The sequence below is a fragment of the Rattus norvegicus genome, chromosome 8, assembly GCF_021556685.1.
Source record: "Rattus norvegicus strain SHRSP/BbbUtx chromosome 8, alternate assembly SHRSP_T2T, whole genome shotgun sequence".
NCBI lineage: Eukaryota > Metazoa > Chordata > Mammalia > Rodentia > Muridae > Rattus > Rattus norvegicus.
The window spans coordinates 131,113,168-131,133,136 of NC_141541.1; the positions used below are offsets into that span (position 1 = coordinate 131,113,168).

Below are 19,969 nucleotides of genomic sequence, written 5' to 3' on the forward strand. Positions count from 1 at the left end.
TTTCAGCCTTTTGAATGTTTATTAGCCTTTTACCACTGAGATAGAATTTTAAACAAATCATGGATCCCTTTGTTCTGTACTAGGAGGGGGTGATTGCTGGACTGTATGTCTGGGAGTAACACTGCACTTAGTCCACAGGATGCTAAACACATCAAGAGGAAATTAGTCTTCTAGAATGAGCTGTGATTTGTATATTTTAAATATAAAAGGGGGGTTTTAAAAAATGATGACAACAGGGAATCTTCACTATAACCATGGCCCTTTAAGAAAATATCACCTGTGAATTTTCTATAAAAAATATAACATTTGCATGTTGAGACCTTTCAAAACTTCATTGAAAAACCTGTGATTCATAAAGACACTTTAGCTGTCAATGTTAATGTATGTGTAAAACCTTCCTGCATTTAAGGTGTCTCTGGTCCTTTATAATCTGTTTCAAGCTGCCTATCACATACACAGCTTTCTGAGGTAACAACATCTGCAGAGTGCTCTGCCATGTCATAAATGTTAGGCATCTGTACTATCCATTGTCTGTGGCAGCCATGGGTGCATGTGTCTAGTGTCACTGAGGAAGTGCTCCCCATTATGGTTTCCATTTCAGTGGGAACATTTGGCCAGCAGCTATAGAACTGGGCAACACAGGTCTCTCAAGGCCTCAAAGGACACATCTCGATGAACAGTGTAGAGGTAGCACCTCACATTCACCTGTTCTTATAAACGTGTGCCTCGGACCGGGACTTCCCATGTCTCATGCTCCTGTAAGTATCAGGGGTCTAGGAAGACAATCTGCTCTTAGACTCTGTGCTCACTGTCCACACTGAAGATGGTTTCTCTGAATCCTGGTGGTCTTCAGCTTTGCGTTTCTGGCTGCAAATGATTGATGTGTGTTACTAGAATTTGCAGCAGGTGGCTCCCCACCCTTCTGGGGTTACTCCACCAGTGACAACACAGGCAGAGGTGGCCTGGCTTCCTTTTTGGTGTGTTTTGGCGGATAGCTGCCTGCTCAGAACCCACAGAAGCATACTCATTCCAGCAGCTGCAGTGGTCTTTTCCCCACAGACCCAGGCTCTGCACTTCCCCTCCTGGTGAGTAGACCCTTCCCCTCCTCTATTCTCTAGACGTCACCTATGAACTTGACTATCTGCTGCCACCAAGGCATCTACATCCCATTGAGTGCACTCATCTGTTTAGATGTCATGTGTACCATGCCCTTTTCTAGAAAGTTCCAGTATGGCTCAGGTTTCTTATAGGGTGAGTGATGAGGCTCCCTCCCGACCCACAGTGAAGGTCAGGTTCAAGGTCATCATTTGTGATTTTGTACCTTAAAGGGAGGAGAAACAGTGTTGGGACAGGTAGCAAGGGGGTTTCCAAAAGTCTGAGAGGGGTGACAACCTTGGGTCTGAGGTACTGCCCACGGAAAGGACTTACATAGCAGAGAAAACTTGGGAACCAAAAGCTTGACAGGAGTGTAGGAGACTATGGCTCAGTAGACAATGAAGTGCTCAGTTGTTTAACTCCATGTTATAACTCTTTGCTCAGTACATGATAAAGTGTAGCCCAGGAAAGACTGACTAAAACATACATATAAAATTATGTGTAGTGTGATTCCTATCCCACTGAGTGCCTGTTCACATGTGTGCTATTAAAGAGAAAGTAAGAAGATATGGCTCAGAAATTTAATAATAGCTAAACTGGAAAGTGGTACTTGATTTTGCAGTTTTTCTTCATATAATATATATATATATATATATATATATATATAGTGTGTGTGTGTGTGTGTGTGTGTGTGTGTGTGTGTGTTTGAGGTTTTGGATCATTTTGTGTATTGTGAAAATATTCCTTGTTGATCAGAAAAGAAACCAAGTTATTTTAAATGACCTATCCAGAGAAAATTGGTGTGTCCTTTATTTTACAACATATCCACCGTCTTTCATTCTAAAAAAATTTTTTTTAAAGACATACTATACTTTCAATTATGCACATGCACATGTGAGATACGGTGCTTGAAGTATTGGCGACTGGTTGTGAGCCTTCTAATGTAGCTGGAATTCATACTTAGGTCCTCTGCAAGACAAGTATTGTATCTGCTCTTAACTGCTGAGCCATCTCTTGACCTCCACCCTCTCAATCCTCAGTTCTTAATTAGTCTGCTCTACGGCCAGCCAGTAGGTCAGGGTAGCAGTTGCTGAGTTGGACCTGCAGGCAACTACTGTCAAGGGAATCTGTCTCTTTATTCTCTTTGCCAAACAATCCAAAATAATGGTCACTCCAGCACCTGGAGTTTCAGAGCCCTCTTCTTCCAATTTCTGTCCATTCTTGTCTCTACTCTAGGCTCATGCTCACAGGTCCCAGGGAAGTGAGCTCCTGACTATAGGTCCTATGGTAGATGACTCAGAGTCCCAGATCCAATGTAGAATGAGAAAGAAAGCATAGCTGTACACACACACACACACACACACACACACACACACACACACACACACGATTCAACTCATGAGTAGCAAGTAGGACAAAGGTCAAGTATAGACCTGGGTTCACAGCTTCTGTTCACATTGTGAGCTACTATGATTGGTAATAGCACTGACTGTGATGTGGGCAGTGGCAAGCCATCTTCACCTGATTTTTCTGTTAGTTCCTTAAGGGAGACAGAATAGGAAAATACTGGCAGAGGAAGGATAGTTTTAGACTGACCTACCTCATAGGCATTTTCCACTTCTGTAGAACCAGCATCTTTCCTCTGTCTCCTGGACACTATGCTTTCGGGTTTCATGTCTTAGCTGATGTGGTTTTCCTACCACAGAGCAATGTTCCCTCATTTCATTCCATGGTTCTATGCCCTTCAAGCCTCCAGGATCAGCAAGAATCACTTTCTCAGTGAAGCCCTCCTAGATATTTCCTGGTGCTAAAACTAGGATTCACTTTTCCTCATTCCCATAACCTCTCAGGACATTGCTTTTGTGTCATTTCCAGCCCTAACCTCCCCGCTGAGCTTGCAAGCAGCTTCTTGAGGGTGTGAATTCTCACACATATTGCTTACACCCACTGGTATCCAGCACACCTGGCCACCGGCGAGATGAAGGCGATCTCAGCTCTCACAAAGCTATATTCTGAACAGAGCATTTGCATAGCCTGCTGCTTGATTATCCATCCAGCCCTGGGATCAAGAAGGATTGTCCTCATTTCCCAGTTGAGAAATCCAGGTTCTGAGAGGAACATCTCTTGTTGTCCAGCCTCACTGACAGATAGGATTAATCGAAGGCACAGGAGCTATGGTATCTGGTCCAGTGCCCACCATCTAGATTCAGCTGTCAGGGTGTCCACAAAGAGGCCATAAGGAGAATGAAGAGGTCAGTGCTGAATGGAAGCTTGCTCACTCCCAGGAGTTGCATGGTTCCTTCCCTCTCTGTGTGTTTTGTTGTATGTGGGCTTTTCTAGTTCTGCTTTTCTCCCCCCCCCCCCCCCCGCCCCATTCCTCCTCAAGATGAGAAGAAAACGAAAGCTGGCTCTGTGACCGGCTGTGTATTAGAACATTAGACCAGTGTCCAGACAAAGATTAAAGAGGAATCAATGTAAAGTCCAAGGCTGCCTGTCATTCATGCACTACTTCAGGAAGGAGTGTGGTGTTTGTTTTCCCCCTTTGGTTCTCTCCAAATTTCCTGTGTGCAAGAAGTAAACTTACAATGGAAGACAGAGTCACGTTTTGAGAAGCTAGTGCTGACTTTCCACCACAGCTGGAGCAGGTTTTATAAGTAGATGTGTTGAACAGAAACTCTTGGCTGTTACCTCTTTTCCTTCTTTCTCTTTCCCTTTAAAAAAAACTGACGAGTTATTTTTATTATAACTCTTACAATTTCACACACTTGGTAAACATTCTGGTGCATTACAAAATTTTTAAGAAAAAGATCAAGCCTCATTTTTCACTGTTGAGCATGGGTTAGGCTTTTTCCAGGACAGCTTCTGTTCCAAGAATGGTACAAGTTCTTATATATATTTTAAAGATCACAAAGCACAGTCTCATACAATTTACATTTTAATCTAATTTTAGTGGCCTTGTTTTTGTGAGCTTGAAGCATCTCTTCCTTTTAGTTGGCTCTGTATGTTTTGGATTGGGCTTATTATAATGTGACTAGCGGCTGTATATTTAGGTTGTTTCTGCAAGAAAATGCTGCCGCATTGACAGAACAGAGCATCTGCTGAGCAGAGGTGTCCTGCTCTACAAAGTTTGGTACTGTTTTCACACTCACAAAAGGCTAATAAGTACCAACAGCTACACTGTACTACGAAGGTTTCTTCATTCTTCTACCTGTTGCTGTCTTCACCCTAAAATTTGCTGTAACTGAAACCACCTTCCTTTTCTGGCTTCTTTCTCTTGAAAAAAAAAAAAGTATCAGGTATCATGTGATCTTTGTTCAACCTCTTCATTCAAGGAAAAGTCAGGTGACAAAAGCCACCAGTACTAGAATTATATGGAATGATTTATGACTCATGTTTCCAGGTCAGTCTTTGCTTCCCAAAGCCGTAGGCTTAGTTAGGGGTACTTTTCATTTAGTAGGAAAGCAATTTTTATCCTCAAAAGGTGGCTTTTTGTTGTTTTAAAAAAACAAAATCCCCAGCCATCTGATTTTAGCAAATGAAGACTCAGGAGCCAGATGCTGTGCTGAAAGCCCACTAGCTCAGAGGCAGAGAAAGCACCCAGCTGACCTTCCTACTCTACCGACTACTCAGAAGGAAAAAAATTGTTCTCCTCCAGGCTGTCTTAAATACCCTTCAACTAGAAGACCCCCCTTTCTGTTTACTTATGTTCACTCCCTGTCAGCTGGTTGTTTGCCCACCTCTTGACCTATGGTTAACTTTCTTTAGCTCTTGGATTAAATGGTGCCTGCCAGGACCACATCTCAAGCACTTGTTTACAGTAAACAGCTCTAGCAGCAAAGCCTCGGCCACAATTAGAGACAGATTCTTAGTTCACGATCTGGGGGTTCACAACGTGATCAAATATCCTGCAACAGCTTTTCGTTTTGTAGATTGAATTCCTATCTTAAGATTGGCTTAATGACATCTGAAATGTGGCTAAATAGTAATCTATCACCTCCAAAAGAGCCAAGGACCCCAGAATAGGTTAGAAGTGCAACTCGGGGAGAATTTCAAAGTAATTATAAACAGAAATTGGAGACATGATACCAGACACCCAGAAGGAATGTTTAAATGATACGGACCAGCTTTTTTTAGAGGCCATGCAGCCAGTTTATTTAGGTGGCAAAGAATACTTAATAAAACAAAATGCCATAATTTGATGAAAAGAAAAAGAAAAAACAGATGTGCATATATGTATAGAAACAAAGCTGGGAAGGAAAATAAGTTGATATCAGTTTATTGGAGACATAAATGTTTGGGTAGTTTGCTTTTTTTTCCCTCTCTCAACTTTTGTATATTTACCAAATATTTTAAAAAGATTTGTATTTTGGTGGGTTTGTATTTGTGTCTGTGTGGAAGTGTGTACATGTGTGCAGATTCCTATGGAATTCAGAGGTATTGGCCCCGCCTGAAGGGATGTAAGTTCTGGGACCCAAACTCAAGTCCTCTGTAAGAGTGGTATACACTCTTAACCACTAACTATTTCTCTAGTTCCATAGAAACATGTTTTTTAAAAGAAAAGTAAAAAATAAAAACAATTGTTTAAATAAAATATAAAGATTTCCCCAGCTACCACCAAATATGGTAAAATCAATGAGGTTGTGGCCCAAGCTGAGCCCCACACTGGCTCAGATTCTGACCCACTCCAGGCTTTCCTCTGTCTTAGGGTCAATATCTAAGGCATTTTTTTCTATGCTTTTTGTAACTTTCATACAGAAGACACAGAGCTCTCTCTCTCTCTCTCTCTCTCTCTCTCTCTCTCTCTCTCTCTCTCTCTGTTTATCTTCAGTATATATATCCATTTACCTATGTAATCGAATTTTCTTTTTAGACAGGGTTTTGCTATGTAGGCCAGCCTGTCCTGGAACTCCCAATCTAGTCCTTTCCCCAAGTGCTGGGATTACAGTGCTATATCACCACACCAACCCTCTATTCTACTTTAAAACTGTGAACTGGTGTGGCTCCCCTCATTTCCAAAGCATAGCACAAGGCAGGCACTTACGTGCTTGGGAGATCTGCTGTAGGAAAGGCAGGAAAGGAAGTTCAGTCAGTTTGTTGTGGGCTTGCTGATAATGTAGATGATTGGTTGCTGGGCAGAATGGAGGAGAGAGAGAGAGAGAGAGAGAGAGAGAGAGAGAGAGAGAGAGAGAGAGAGAGAGAGAGAGAGAGAGAGAAACAGAAAGACAGAGAGAGGCAGAGAGCCACAGAGAGAGACAGAGACAGAGAAAGACAAAGAGAGAGAGAACCTTATTTTACTCTTTGGTAACTTCTTTAAGTCCTAGTAACAATAGCCACAAATATGCAGAATGAAAAATGTGTTCTTATACTCCTACCTTTCCCTGTGAAACCATCACAACCATAGTCTCCTTCCTCCTACTCACACTTTCCCCCTCACACTTTCCCCCTCATCCTGACTGACATCTTGCTCTCCTCCACAGTCTCTTTCCATGAAATCTCTGATCTGCCTTTGCCACTGGAGGCTGGTCTGTATTATCTTGAGTTTATGTAAGTGAAAGCGAACAGTATATATACTTTTAGATTTGCCTCCCTTACTTAGCGTAAAACTATTTTGAGACCAATCTGAGCTCCTGTGTAAGGTGGTCATATGTTTCTTCTGTCATGTCAATGTTCTGGCAACTTTTTCATTCATTACTAAATCTGCAGTTTGGCTGTCACCAAAAAGGCTGGTGAGAAGATTCATGTGCAAGTTGCTGTGCGATATATGACTTCATTTTTTCTTAGGTAATTACTTGGGAATAGGATAGTTGGTTGTATGGTAAACCTATGTTTACCTTTTTAAGAAAACTGCTATACTGTTCTCCAGTGGGCTGGGAGATGTCTCAGTTGTTAAAGTACTTGCGGTGTAAGCCTGAGGGCACATTTGGATCCCCAGCACCAATAGAAGCCAAGTATAGTGGTGATGTTTATAACCCCAGCTCTGAAGAGGCATAGACTGGCTGATCACTTGGTGAGATGTCCTTCCATAACAAAACAAAACAAACAAACAAACAAAAAACAAAAAAGCAAAGCAAAGAGAAAAGGTAGGGGCTGGAGACATGGCTCGGCAGTTAAAAGTATTGGTGGTTGCTCTTTCAGAGGTCTGGGTTCAATTCTAAAACCAGGGGATCTGATGCCCTCTTCTGGCCTCTTCTGGCACTAGGCACATGTCTGGTGCAGTCCTACAAACAGGCAAACACCCATATAACACCCATATGCATGAGAGAAGACATTTGCTGTTGATCTCTGGCCTTCCCAGGCACAGGTGTTCACACACACACACACACACACACACACACACACACACACACACACACACACGAGCACGCACACACACACACGAGCACATGCACACACACACACACATGCGCAGGGGCCCAATCTGACAAACTGTTTTCTAGAGTGGTTGTACCTCATGTGTGTCATGAAGTCCACAGTTCTTTGAGACAGGCAGAGTGGAGAGGAAAGCCACAGAAAAGGAAGCAAAAGAACATACTGGATTCATGGATCAAGTCTTCTAGCACTAAGATGTGTAGTGCTGACTGAGGGTTGGGGTGGACGCACTGGCCAGGCACAGAGCCCTCCTCAAAGGAGTCCAACTCTGGGTTTTTCTCCCAAGCTGGGTGCCTGGATACCCTTCTTCAGGGAGCCCTGACTTAGTATTGCTAGCTTATGCTTAGGAAATATAATAAAGTGGGGGTGGAGAGAGAAGGAGCCATTCTCAGATGTTATAGAAGTTGAACCAGGAAGAAATGAACTACATAGTAAGGATGGGCTTAGAGGCCCTGTGGTTCATCATTCACAGATGCAAGTTGTGTTAGATACTTAAGTTAAAAGAAATTAAGTACTAAATGCTGTGTCTATTATAGTAAAGAAGTAAGCAGTAACTCTGGAACTGTTACTTTCATCCTACATTCTCAATAATATTCTGATATGCTGTTATTGTCTGAAAAGGGACATGCATCCTAATGTTTTCTTGTGACTTTTATCCCAAACACAAAGTTTAATGTTGAATCTCCACCTTTGGTGTTTGGTTCCCAGAATGCATCTGTAAATCTTACTTCTTCCTGATTTTTGCCCTTTCTTTCTAGAAGCTGACTGGCGTCTGACCCACCATGACACCCACAGAATTCACAGTGAGTATAGTCATGACCTCAGGTGCCCCAGAACATGTACTCTCACTCCCTGGCCCTCCTTGCATGGGGATATGGGAAGGAATTTACTGTGGGGATGGATTTTCCCTGTGGTGCTTCAGGGTAAGAGCTTTGTCAGCAGTGCCCATCACTATACAGGATGTTTCTGACTATATCCACTCTCTTTGTAAACAGAGTCAGCATTGGGAGAGGCACGCTGTGAAACAGAAAATTTTAAATTTAAGTTTTATTGATAGCAGAGGAGTTTTGTGCTCTTTGACTAGGATAGGCTTTGTCTCTGTTTTCTGTTTTCTGATGCTCACACAAAAGTGAGAACCCATTTGATTTATTAATAAAAGCCCTGTGGTGGACAAATACTTGCCTTTCTCTCATAACCACACAGCTCTTTCAAAAGCTGATAGTGGCATTTTTCTGAGAGGCTAAGAACTGAATTAAGTTTTGCAGTTCGAATCATTGTCTGGATTCTTTTTTTTTATTTTAACACAAAACGTAATTTAGTGTAGGATGAATTTTAGAATCAAATCTAAGCACCTTACAATATTTAATGGTTTCATTTTGCTTCTATAAAAGGGAAATATGTTTTATGTATAGATAATGGAAACTAAGTCACCTCAGAAGAGTGAACAGATTTTCCCTCAAAGTACCTTGTAGGTTTCTAAGACCTACAGACTGTGGTAGCTAAATTAGGTTGTCAATAAAATTATTTATGATGCTCTAATACGTCCTTAGCATTGTATGGGGATATTTATATGGTTGTACACACTATTAATTTGATTGTAGTAAGAAGAGGAGGCAACCTTGATTTTCTCTGCAGTAGAATTTGACCCTTGGCCTCTGAGGCTGAGAGACCAATGCTGTGCAGTCTCCTTCTGAGATGTCTTGTCTCTTGGTTTCTCATTTGTGATTTTGGAAAATAGCTAAACATGGAAAGGCAGCCTAAATAAAAGGTGTGCCTCCCAACAGTGATGACCTTCCATGGTCACAGAAGTCCTGATGGACCACAGAAGCCAGGTGGATCTCAGTGAGACAGGATTCCCACACTGAGTGTAAACTGGTTATGACATATCTGAACCTACCTCTCTGAGGACATTACCACTCAGATGTTACATATGCTATTACTGACCAGCAAAGTGAGACTGGGAGGGGTTATGGAGGGTTCAAGGTCTGAAGCAAATCAGAGAACAAATGAAGGATATAGGTATTTTAATTATCAAACCATCTTTCCAGCAGACACTGGGGCCTGTAATCCTAGTCCAACAAAAAGCCTAAGTCTGTGTCTTCCTCTTCAGTCATGCTGAGACCTAGGATGTTTGTCATTCCTCTTCGAATTCTAGCCTCCTGCAGAAGGCATTTAGCTTTCTCTGTGTTTGTGCAGGGACCCACTTTTCCTATCTTATTCAAACTCATGGGTCCTCCAGGGCACCCACATGCTCCTCTTGCTTCTCACCAGAGACCAGACCACAGCTTGAACTGACCCTTCTCTTATGTACTTTTCCTCATCCTTCCTTCTTTCCCTTGACCCCTTACTCAAATTGCCATTAAAATCTGCTTCTGTCCGGGGATAATTGCATTTGTGAATGTGTGTACCCTGGAGAAATGTCCTCCCCCATGGCTTGTGTAGAGGACTTTGGTATTTTCTTCCAAGCCTTGGGATAATTTAAGAGTCCATTGAAGCTATTGTGAAAATACTAAAAACAAGCAAACAAAAAATAAGAAAACTAAAACAAATAAAACCCCCAAACCCCTGAACGACAAAACTCTCTACAAAGTTAAACTTCACCTCTATATAAACTGCTAAGTATCTTTGCTCATCTTCATTGTTTAACTGACGTCCCTCCAAAATGCTATCTTCCCACCTGTACGTCTTCTGCCATCCTGGTTTTGGTCTAGGTGCTCTCATAGTCTAATTCCATCTACTTTCTCAAGTCTACTCAGGCCCCTCATCTGACCGCTTGGCTTTCCCAGGGAGCGGAGACTTTTCACCTGGCTTCATGTCCAGTGTTGGCAGGACTTTGCTGGCACAAGAGATGGTTCCTTCTGATGCTGGGCTTTCAGATGATTGCATGGATAGAGAGGAGTCTTAAATTAAGAATTTATATCTCAGACCTGGGGACCAATATATTTAAAACAGAGAGAGGAGCTTTGTTCAGCTTTTCACAATAATGATCTCTTAAGAGCCATCCCAGGATGCCCATGATGCCTCCTGCTATTTAAGTAGGTTGAATTTAGTGGTATGAGCTTCAGAATTATGGAGGCATTAGCCTCCTATTATGCACTACTTTTTATCAGCTCATTCAGTATGTTCTGGTATCTATCTAATAAGAATCACAATACATGTGTGCATGCACACATACAGAGATAATACTCTATACTCAAATAAAGGAAACATTGCGAAGGAAAAATTTAAAGGAAATTTCAAGAGCCTTTTATTGTGCCAATATGCAATTAAAATGAAAAAAGTTTTATGGAACACTTTCCAGAGATCAATCTGCTTGGGATAATTGTGACTTTCAAAGATGAAAATGCAATATGCAGTTCTTCAGTATTTAACAACTGGAGGGTTTGAGAAAGGCTGGTTGGCCATCAGAAGCATATGGGAATTATATAGCACAGCTAACAAAAACTGGTGGAATTGTATTATTCAATACCAATATATATGTACATAAACTAACCAATTACCCTTACATATTTACTAATATTAACTACTTAAAGCAAAACAAAACAAAACTCTCACAGAAATTGTCTAGTTCAAATACAGACAGACAACTTGAAAAATTATTGCACTTGTCTCAAGCGGAAAAAATGCTATGAGATTGTCCTCTCACAAAAGAAATGCAGAGAGTGTGCCTTAGGGTAAGACACCTGTGACTAAGAGTCTCTGTGAAATTATAAAGTCTAATGGAAGTCCCAAAGAGAAAATGGTAGGAGGTGAGCTCATGTTGGCATGGGATGGAGGCTTCAACAATGCCACAGTTACCTTGTTCTGGACCTGGCACCCTCCTACACCTGCTATCTACCTGTCCAGGTTTCATCTATCCCTTTCTCCTCTAGCAATGGTAACCACAAGAAGTATAATAGCACATTGCCCACAAGAAGTACAGTGACATATTAGTATATATGTGTAGATATGGTTATGCATGTGTGTTTGTGTGCACGAGCGTGTAGATGAGCATGTGAGCAGGAGGGTGGGCATGCTTAGGCATATGAGAGTGTGCAATGCATGTGTGTCCTATGTATGTGACTGTAGGTCCCTGTCAGAACCAGTTCCCTGAGTGTGGGACAGTTGTGGTCACATGGGATTCACGTGTTTAAGAATGTTCATACTTAATGTTCACTGTCTTGAAATTTTTAATACTTTTTTCAACAAGGGTCCTTGGAAACTCTACAGCATACACATATTTATGCGTGCAATTGAGAGTGTCACCATGTTCATATGTAAATGTGTGTGCAGATGAGTGTTTATACTTCTGGGGCTCCCAGGAAACTCAGAAGTGCTGTGACTCCAGTAGATTAAGGGGCTCCTGCTGACTTTTTATTTGTAGAAGTTGAGTAGTTGGGAGAGAGGACTGTCACATGTCACAGTCACTTGCACAGTTCAAGTAAATGCCCATTCTGAAGCTCTCTTTCCTATCATATCAGAATATTTGTCATCCACACTATGAGTGTTGATTTGCTTCTTTGTATCCTTCGTGAAAAAGTTAAATTCTGTGAAAGTAGAAACCAGACTTGATTACCTGGGATCTTTAGCAGATAGCATAGTAACCACTTACAGATGGCTAGTTAACATTTACTAAATAAACATTTCTTTCATTGATCAATTTCTATTGTTTTAACCAAACACCTTACTTTGGGTTATATATAAAAAAACTTCTTCAGTTTACAGCTTGGGAGGCTGAAGATCTTAGATTAGGCAGCCTCATCTGGTTAACCTCTGGTTCAGATCTCCTGGCTATATCACAGTATGGCAGAAAACAAAAACAAAAAGAACAAGAAATATATTGTCATATGACAAGATAGGAAGTCAGAGATATTTGCGTGCCAGGGTCCCCCTCTTTTATGACAACATGCTATTGTAGGAATCGGGATCCCAAGAAAACTCATTAATGCCTTCCATGGTAGTGTACCATTACATAACCAACAGTAGGCCCCACCTCAAATCATGACACTGGGTGACCAGTATTTTATAAACTTTATATGATCAAGCCAAACTAAATCATAGCATAGTCCTCCTACCAACACATATGCTCCTCTTGCTTTATCATAGAGCTTCGGCATTGGGTCAGGTTATCCTATTTACCATCAGACCTGATCACTCCAAAGCTATCCTTGATTGAATGCTATCCGTATTCCTTACAGAGCCTTATTCCTGGCATGTTTGATGACTACAGCTATGATTCCACTGCTTCCACAGACGACTACATGAATTTGAACTTCAGTAGCTTCTTCTGTAAGAAAAACAATGTAAGGCAGTTTGCGAGTCATTTCCTTCCGCCTCTGTACTGGCTTGTGTTCGTTGTGGGTACTGTGGGCAACAGCCTGGTCATCCTTGTCTACTGGTACTGCACAAGAGTGAAGACAATGACCGACATGTTCCTTTTGAATTTGGCCATTGCTGATCTGCTCTTTCTTGCCACTCTTCCCTTCTGGGCCATTGCTGCTGCTGGTCAGTGGATGTTCCAGACCTTCATGTGCAAGGTTGTGAACAGCATGTACAAGATGAACTTCTACAGCTGTGTGCTACTCATCATGTGCATCAGTGTGGACAGATACATTGCCATTGTACAGGCCATGAAGGCTCAGGTCTGGAGGCAGAAAAGGCTGCTGTACAGCAAGATGGTCTGCATTACCATCTGGGTGATGGCAGCTGTGCTCTGCACCCCAGAAATCCTGTACAGTCAAATCAGTGGGGAATCTGGCATTGCCATATGTACCATGGTCTACCCTAAGGATAAGAATGCCAAGCTAAAGTCTGCTGTTTTGATCCTGAAGGTCACCTTGGGGTTTTTCCTCCCCTTCATGGTCATGGCTTTCTGTTACACCATCATCATTCATACTTTGGTACAGGCCAAGAAGTCATCCAAGCACAAGGCCCTCAAGGTGACCATCACTGTTCTCACTGTCTTCATTATGTCTCAGTTCCCCTACAATTGCATTCTGGTAGTGCAGGCTGTTGATGCCTACACCATGTTCATCTCCAACTGCACCATTTCCACCAACATTGACATCTGCTTCCAGGTTACTCAGACTATTGCATTCTTCCACAGTTGCCTGAACCCAGTTCTCTATGTTTTCGTGGGTGAGAGATTCCGCAGGGATCTGGTAAAGACCCTGAAGAACCTGGGATGCATTAGCCAGGCCCAGTGGGTTTCATTCACAAGGAGAGAGGGTAGCTTGAAGCTTTCTTCTATGCTACTGGAGACAACTTCTGGAGCTCTCTCCCTGTGAGAGAACTTCTCACTGGGCATATGGTCCTTTTTGGAAATAATGAGATATATAGACACAGCATAATCTAAAGAGACAGCAAACAGAAAGAAAACGGGGGGAGGCGGCTGGGGGAGGCAGGAAAAAACAAAACAAACAACTGGAATGAACCTAAACAACTTTATCAAGTTCAGTTAGAATCTACCAAAAGTTTCCAAAACTGACCACCCCAGAACGGCACCAGCTGGTTTTTGGTCACAGTAACTGTAGTTCTGAGGAGGATACTTGAGCAGCAGTGAGGACACTCCAGCTTTGCACAGGCTGATCATCAGTGCAGCTAGGTTTTGGAGGCATTGAGTTTCTTCAGTGCTCCAAGTTTCTGTTACTTCAGATCTGGTGCTACTCCTCTCCAGAGGTGACAGAGTACTGGCTGCCACCATACCCCCTTTCCCCCCACCAAAAGCTTAGTGACATCCACCTCAGGATCTTTTCTTTATACTCCTACTGGTGGAAAGACTGTGTTTGTATGTCTCATTACCTATAGTTTTGTTTTTGTTTTTGTTTTTGTTTTTAAATCTAGAACACACTGAAACATTCTGAGGCTGAATGCCATTCTGATCTCCTTGGTCTCTTCTGAGCCAGGGAGAATCACTGTTCCTCGTTTGAACCATCTGTAAGGTTGGTCAGTCCATGTATAGCTGACCACATCACATTACCTGGATTCTTGCTCCCAGTCCACTTCTGTGTCAGGCAGAAGATGCCATGTCCAAACCTCACTGCAAGCACAAACTAGGAAAGGATCTAGCCTGTTCCTGGGTGTGGTGAAAGTGGCCCTCACAGAATTAAGCCGGAGAATATGTTGGGATGGTGGGGACCTAGCCTTTGGGACTTCCTTAGGGAAGAGGCACTTGCTGCCGGTTTTCCCATCTTCTTCCTACCAGTGAACTTCTGAGGCTCCCGGAAGGGTGTCTGCCTCCCTGCTGCCTCCCCTTTCCCTACTTTGTAGTCTTGACAGTTTACAACCTTTTAATGTTAGATTAAGAAGAATGGGTGGGTTGGGCATGATAGTGTACACCTTTTATCCCAGCAGAGGCAGGGTGATCTCTGTGAGTTGGAGGCCAGCCTGGTCTACAGATGGAGTCCAGGAGATTCGGGGCTGCTTATGCAGAGAAATCTCATCATGAAAAACAAACAAACAAAAAGTAAAAAAAGGGTTGAAAAGATGGCTCAATGGTTAAGAGCACTGACTGCTCTTCCCGAGGTCCAGGGTTCAATTCCCAACACCTACATGGCAGCTCACAACTGTCTGTAACTTCAGTTGCAGAGGATCTGATACTCTCACACAGACACACATGCAGGCAAAGCACCAATGCACATGAAATAAAAATAAAAAATAAAAATATGTAATATAATTTACTTTCCACCTATGTTTTTAATTACGTGATAATGTTCTCACATTGGAAAAATTATTGCATATCTTTAAAATGTGTTTTATGATGTATATTTACAAATGTTCGTCACTTGCTATTTGGTTTCCCATTTCTCAATATTGTAGTTGTGAACAATTAAAGATTAGATACAGAAATACAGTAATTGTATAAAGGTAAGACTGGTAAACCTTTACCCTACCAAGTCAATCAAGTTTTCTTTTTTTCTCCCTCTGCCTTTATTCATCTTTCACATACATATTAAGAGACAAAGTGAGCATTTCTGGGAAGGTCAGCAGGAAGTGATAAGTGATACCCAAATATGATAGGCACTGCTTCCAAAACCAAGGTCAGTATAAGGTCAGAGCCATCTATGTCATTGACTGTCATTTCTAGGAGATCCAGATATCTGCCCCCTTGAGGAACTCGGACGAATGAGCAAGAAGTATAAGCTATACCGTCTTAGTTACTGCTCTATTGTGAAGAGAACCACGACCAGGACAACTTATAGGAAAAAGCATTTAACTGGGGGAGTTACTTGCAGTTTCAGAGAGTTAGTTCATGATCATCATTGTGGGGGGTAATGGAGGTAGGCAAGGATGGTGCTGGAGCAGAAGCTGAGAGCTTATGTGTGATGTACAGAGTGAGTCTCCAGAGTGAGACTGGACCTGGTGTGGGCCTCGAAACATCAAAGCCCACCCTCAGTGACACACTTCCTCTATCAAGGCCACACCCCTTAATTGTTCCTAAGCAGTCCACCCACTGCAGACCAAGCATTTAAATATATGACCCTGTGGGGGGCCATTCTCATTCAGACCAAATACCTATATAGCCACAGCCTTTCATTACACATTCAGACTGCAACACATACCTACAGTCGCAGCATCACACATTCGGGCTACAGCATACACCTATGCAGCCACAGCACTACACAGGCGGCATTTTGTTTGCTCTTGAGTGCTCATTTGATGTTGTAGTTCTAATGTTTTGTCCTGGAATCATAACGGCGCTGAAGGGGAGGGACAGAGAGAGAGAAGCAGAGTGAACCTTCAATGTACTTGCTTAATCTGTACGCTTGGCCAAGAGCTACTTACATAAAGAACCCTATGACAGAGACTTAGTGAATGGTGAAGTAAGTGCACATTAATTAGAAAACCATTCCAAGCTTTCCCCCTGTGGTTTGTGATGAGGAGTTTGGGAACACTACAGGAAACACAGGCTTTGTACAATATCTAATGCAATAATCACACTTAGTTTTAAGACGTTCTTGGCGGTCTGGGGAGATGGCTTAGTTCTGGATTCAGTCAGAGAACCTGTTTCAAAAAGTAAGGTAAAGGACCTGAGGCATGGGATACTCAAGGGATGGAGTCCTTAGTCATCTCAGGAGTTAAGATACTGACCATCAATTTAGGAACAGTGTGGGAGTAAACAGCTCTAAGTCTCTGGACCTGTCTCCAGTCTCCTTGCTGCTGAACAAATGTGGCAGGAGTGCTGTTCTCTTTCTCGGCAAAGCATCAGTGCCCTGTGCTTGTCAACAATGAGCTTGAGCCATGTGGGGCCTTTTCTTTTATTTTACACTTTATTATTTTGGCAGTTTGAAGTTTGTTCTTTGAGCACTCTGATGCCATGAGAGAGAAGGTCTGAAGCCATATGAATGGCAGAGGATGGATGGTAGATGGAAGGAATCACAGGTTTGGGCAGGTCTCAATACCTCAGAGTACCAGGAAGTTTGCCAGGACTTACCCGTCACACTCTTATCTGCAGGGTCCCCATGAGATGTCCTGCTTCCTGCTGGGTAGCTCTGTTGCTCATTTTACAACTTAACTTTTGTCAGAGGAATAAAAGACAGTGCTACTCCAAATGCCACAGTGTTTGCTTTATTTAAAACCTGAGGTTAAAAACATTTCCAAATGGCATAGCACACACTATTAAAGAAGTACACTCAGAGATACCAAAGTCTCATCCCTTTGTGCAGATGAAGTGCTGGTGTTTGATGTGTTTCTGTGTAACTCTTTGGCAGGTAAGAATAAAATAGGTTCCCTGACCCATTATCTTATAAGGCCACATAAAGCGAGGATTAATGAATTAAAGTGCACTCTAACTGTTAAGCCTTCCCATGGAGGCTCAGTGTCACTGCAGTCACCAAAAGTAGAACACTGAGATTAAACACACATCAAAAGGCTCTAAAAAATGCCCCTTGATCAGAGAGGTCTCCTGAAATTTAAAAAGTGCTTGAGAGGAAAAAGGAAATTATGAATTAACTTTCCTGTTTCCTTAGAAGAAATTAAGTAACATGAGGAAATTGTGCTAAGATTCTACCAAGTAGTGTCTGTTTCTGTGAATGTGAGCAGCACTCAGTCTTTGTATTGCACTCCCTGGTTCTGAGGAGTCAAAGATGTCTCTCCAAAGAACTCTCCTCTCTGCCTCCTTCTCCAAAACCTGTGAGCCAAGAATGTTTGCTCTCGGTTTAAAGAATTCTCACAGACTGAACCAAGTCTCAGTTTAAAAACAAAACTATGAACATCAAACCATATCTATAAGAAGATTTCCTTCTTTTTGGGCCAGGAGGTGCTTGATTACCTGGGGAACAATTGAAATTGTTCAGAAATAACATCTTTATTTATATATGGCTCTTCATTCCCACTTCCAAAAAGATATGGAGATTTCCAGTTCCAGATTCCTGTTTGGGAATTCCTTTGCCTGCTATTGCTTTAGGACTAGCTAGAATCCTGGGTGCTTCTGTCAGCAATACTCTTCAAGTCCATTTGGACATGGAGGGCCACTGTGTCTGAGTGGCTAGTTCATTCCTTGGGTGAAGTCTAGTAGTGCTTCAGTGGTACTGGTGAACAGGCAGCTGGCAATGCTACTAACACGACTGTTATGAATCACCCAGGATCTCAAGGATGTTTCCTTATGGTCTTTAGTGTAATTACGTCCAGCTGGGTCAACCATCTTCCTTAGTGATTCTTCAGTTGTCACTGCATTTTTCAAAAACTTACTCCAATGACTGAACCTCAGTAAAATTGGGAACGACTTAAAGCAAAGCTATGCATGAAAGGCACTGACACAGGGCCGAACGTTCTCTAGTAAGCTAGTGCTCAGCAAACCAGAACACGGACAGTACAAAGCCCATTTAGCCAAAAGTATGCTATTAAAAACAGAGTCGGTGTGCGCCCAGTGGAGTTCTACGCAGTCAGCACTGGAGCCTTTCGACTCAGGTCTGAGCTTCACAAGAACCACATGGACCTCCTGATGAGTGACAGAGTTCAGGGTGAACGCAAATGTAAGGTCTCAGGCCCCTCCCAGACCACCAACACAGCAGCAACTCAGTGAATGATGGCTCTTGATGAAGATGGTGGCAGTGACACCAGCAAAAAGCCATGAGTTTGGCCAGTGTCTCCAGTATACCCTGGAAAAGCCAAGCAATAAAGATGAGATCCTCTTTGGTGTTGGGTGCTGTTGGCCTAGGGAACAAGCTGGCTTCAACATTCCATTTGCAAGAGGGTATAGGGTTCAAAGGTAAGATGATTTGGCCTTCAGCAATCTCAGGCCGCATACAGACCTACAAGGACCCAGGACAGTTTTTGAAGGCTCAGTTGCACATGCTGGCCTCACACTGAACAAAATCGCCATCAAGGGTGAATTTTTGTTGGTAGGAGTAAAAAAGGGCCACAGAGAACAACAGGAAGCTATCTATTTGCCTGTCCTAGAAAAGGAAACAGTAAACTGTCTGCAGTGTCAGATGTGAGCTGACTAGAAGGAAGCAGACAGATGGGGAGGGAGGGACTGGGAGGTGGAGGGCAAACGGAAGTTACGCCCCATTCTTCCACTACATTGTTTCTTAAGTTACCAAAGACTTTTTAATAGAAAGGTTCCAGGTACTGAAAGCAGTTCTTACACCAGCTCTGCTCATCAGTAAACAACTGTCTGCAGCTGAGGCAGACAGTCTAGTTTATAATCAAAGATGGGCATAGGCAACACATGAGCTTTGGTGCCAACTTGAGTTCCACGGTAGGGAACTTAGCCGTATTTGCACTCCCACTGTCCATATGCAGAGCTGAATCCTTCATGTGGGAGTTGCTTTTTCCTAAACCTCTGGTTGGTTCCTGAGTGTCTGTGAGTTGGGGTTGGGGGCGAAGGGAGGTTATTTAGATCTAATGATCTTGGTGAGCAAAGGCCCTGAGCAGACAAAGGCTCAGAAGAACAGCATAACTCAGGCCTCCCCAAGATTGCTGAGCGGAAGAAGCAGCCCCCACTTATGGGGAAATTAAGGGACAGGGGCATCTCTGACATGATGGCCCTGTAGTGTTTTTCTCCCAGAACTACCCAAGGCTTCACAACGTGGCCAGCGCGTGGCCCTTGGCCTATAATTCTGGCTGTTGAGAGTAGATATGCTATCAAAACCACTTCTGGCCTGAAAAATATCACACAGTAGATTGTTACCGACTGTGATCCCAGGTGAGGCTAATGGTGTGCCTTTGGGTGAGAAGACAGTTGAGTCTTGTATCTTGTTCTTAGGAGCTCTGGGACTTGAGAGTAATGGCTGCATGGAGCCATGCACATTGTGGAGCCCAAGGCTTCTGTCAGAGCTTCAGAACTGCTGAGCTGGGGCACAGCTGATTTTCTTTCCTTTGCTTCTAATTTTTTAACATTTAAGTTTTGTGGATGAGAGTGTGTGTGCATGTTTGATGAGATAGGTGAGGAGGAGTAGTGTCTCCTGTGGATGGTGAAGAGCTAATTACAGTTCAGGTACTGATGCTATGGGAAATCACTTCCATCGTAGATCACAGGCCGGTCAACGGTCAGGTGGTAAAATACTTTTTTGGAGATAAATCT

The 19,969-nt window shown here is 42.7% G+C and overlaps 2 protein-coding genes across 7 annotated transcripts in view; one reads left to right on the forward strand and one right to left on the reverse strand.

Annotated features, from left to right (window-relative positions):
* Positions 1–1,005: 1,005 nt before the first annotated feature.
* Positions 1,006–16,897, forward strand: Ccr9 (C-C motif chemokine receptor 9). Of its 2 annotated transcripts, none has more exon segments than NM_172329.1 (3): positions 1,006–1,085; positions 8,223–8,267; positions 12,642–15,084. In NM_172329.1, coding segments are annotated over 2 exon segments (1,110 nt in total). In that variant the 5' UTR covers positions 1,006–1,085; positions 8,223–8,246; the 3' UTR covers positions 13,731–15,084.
* An 89-nt stretch (positions 16,898–16,986) lies between these two features.
* Positions 16,987–19,969, reverse strand: part of Fyco1 (FYVE and coiled-coil domain autophagy adaptor 1) — a 67,684-nt gene continuing 64,701 nt past the window's right edge. For 2 of the 5 annotated variants that reach the window (NM_001433268.1, NM_001106870.2), the window contains 1 exon segment: positions 16,987–19,967. In NM_001433268.1, the coding sequence (NP_001420197.1) occupies positions 19,892–19,967 (76 nt within the window). In that variant the 3' untranslated portion in view covers positions 16,987–19,891. 5 annotated transcript variants of the gene reach the window in all.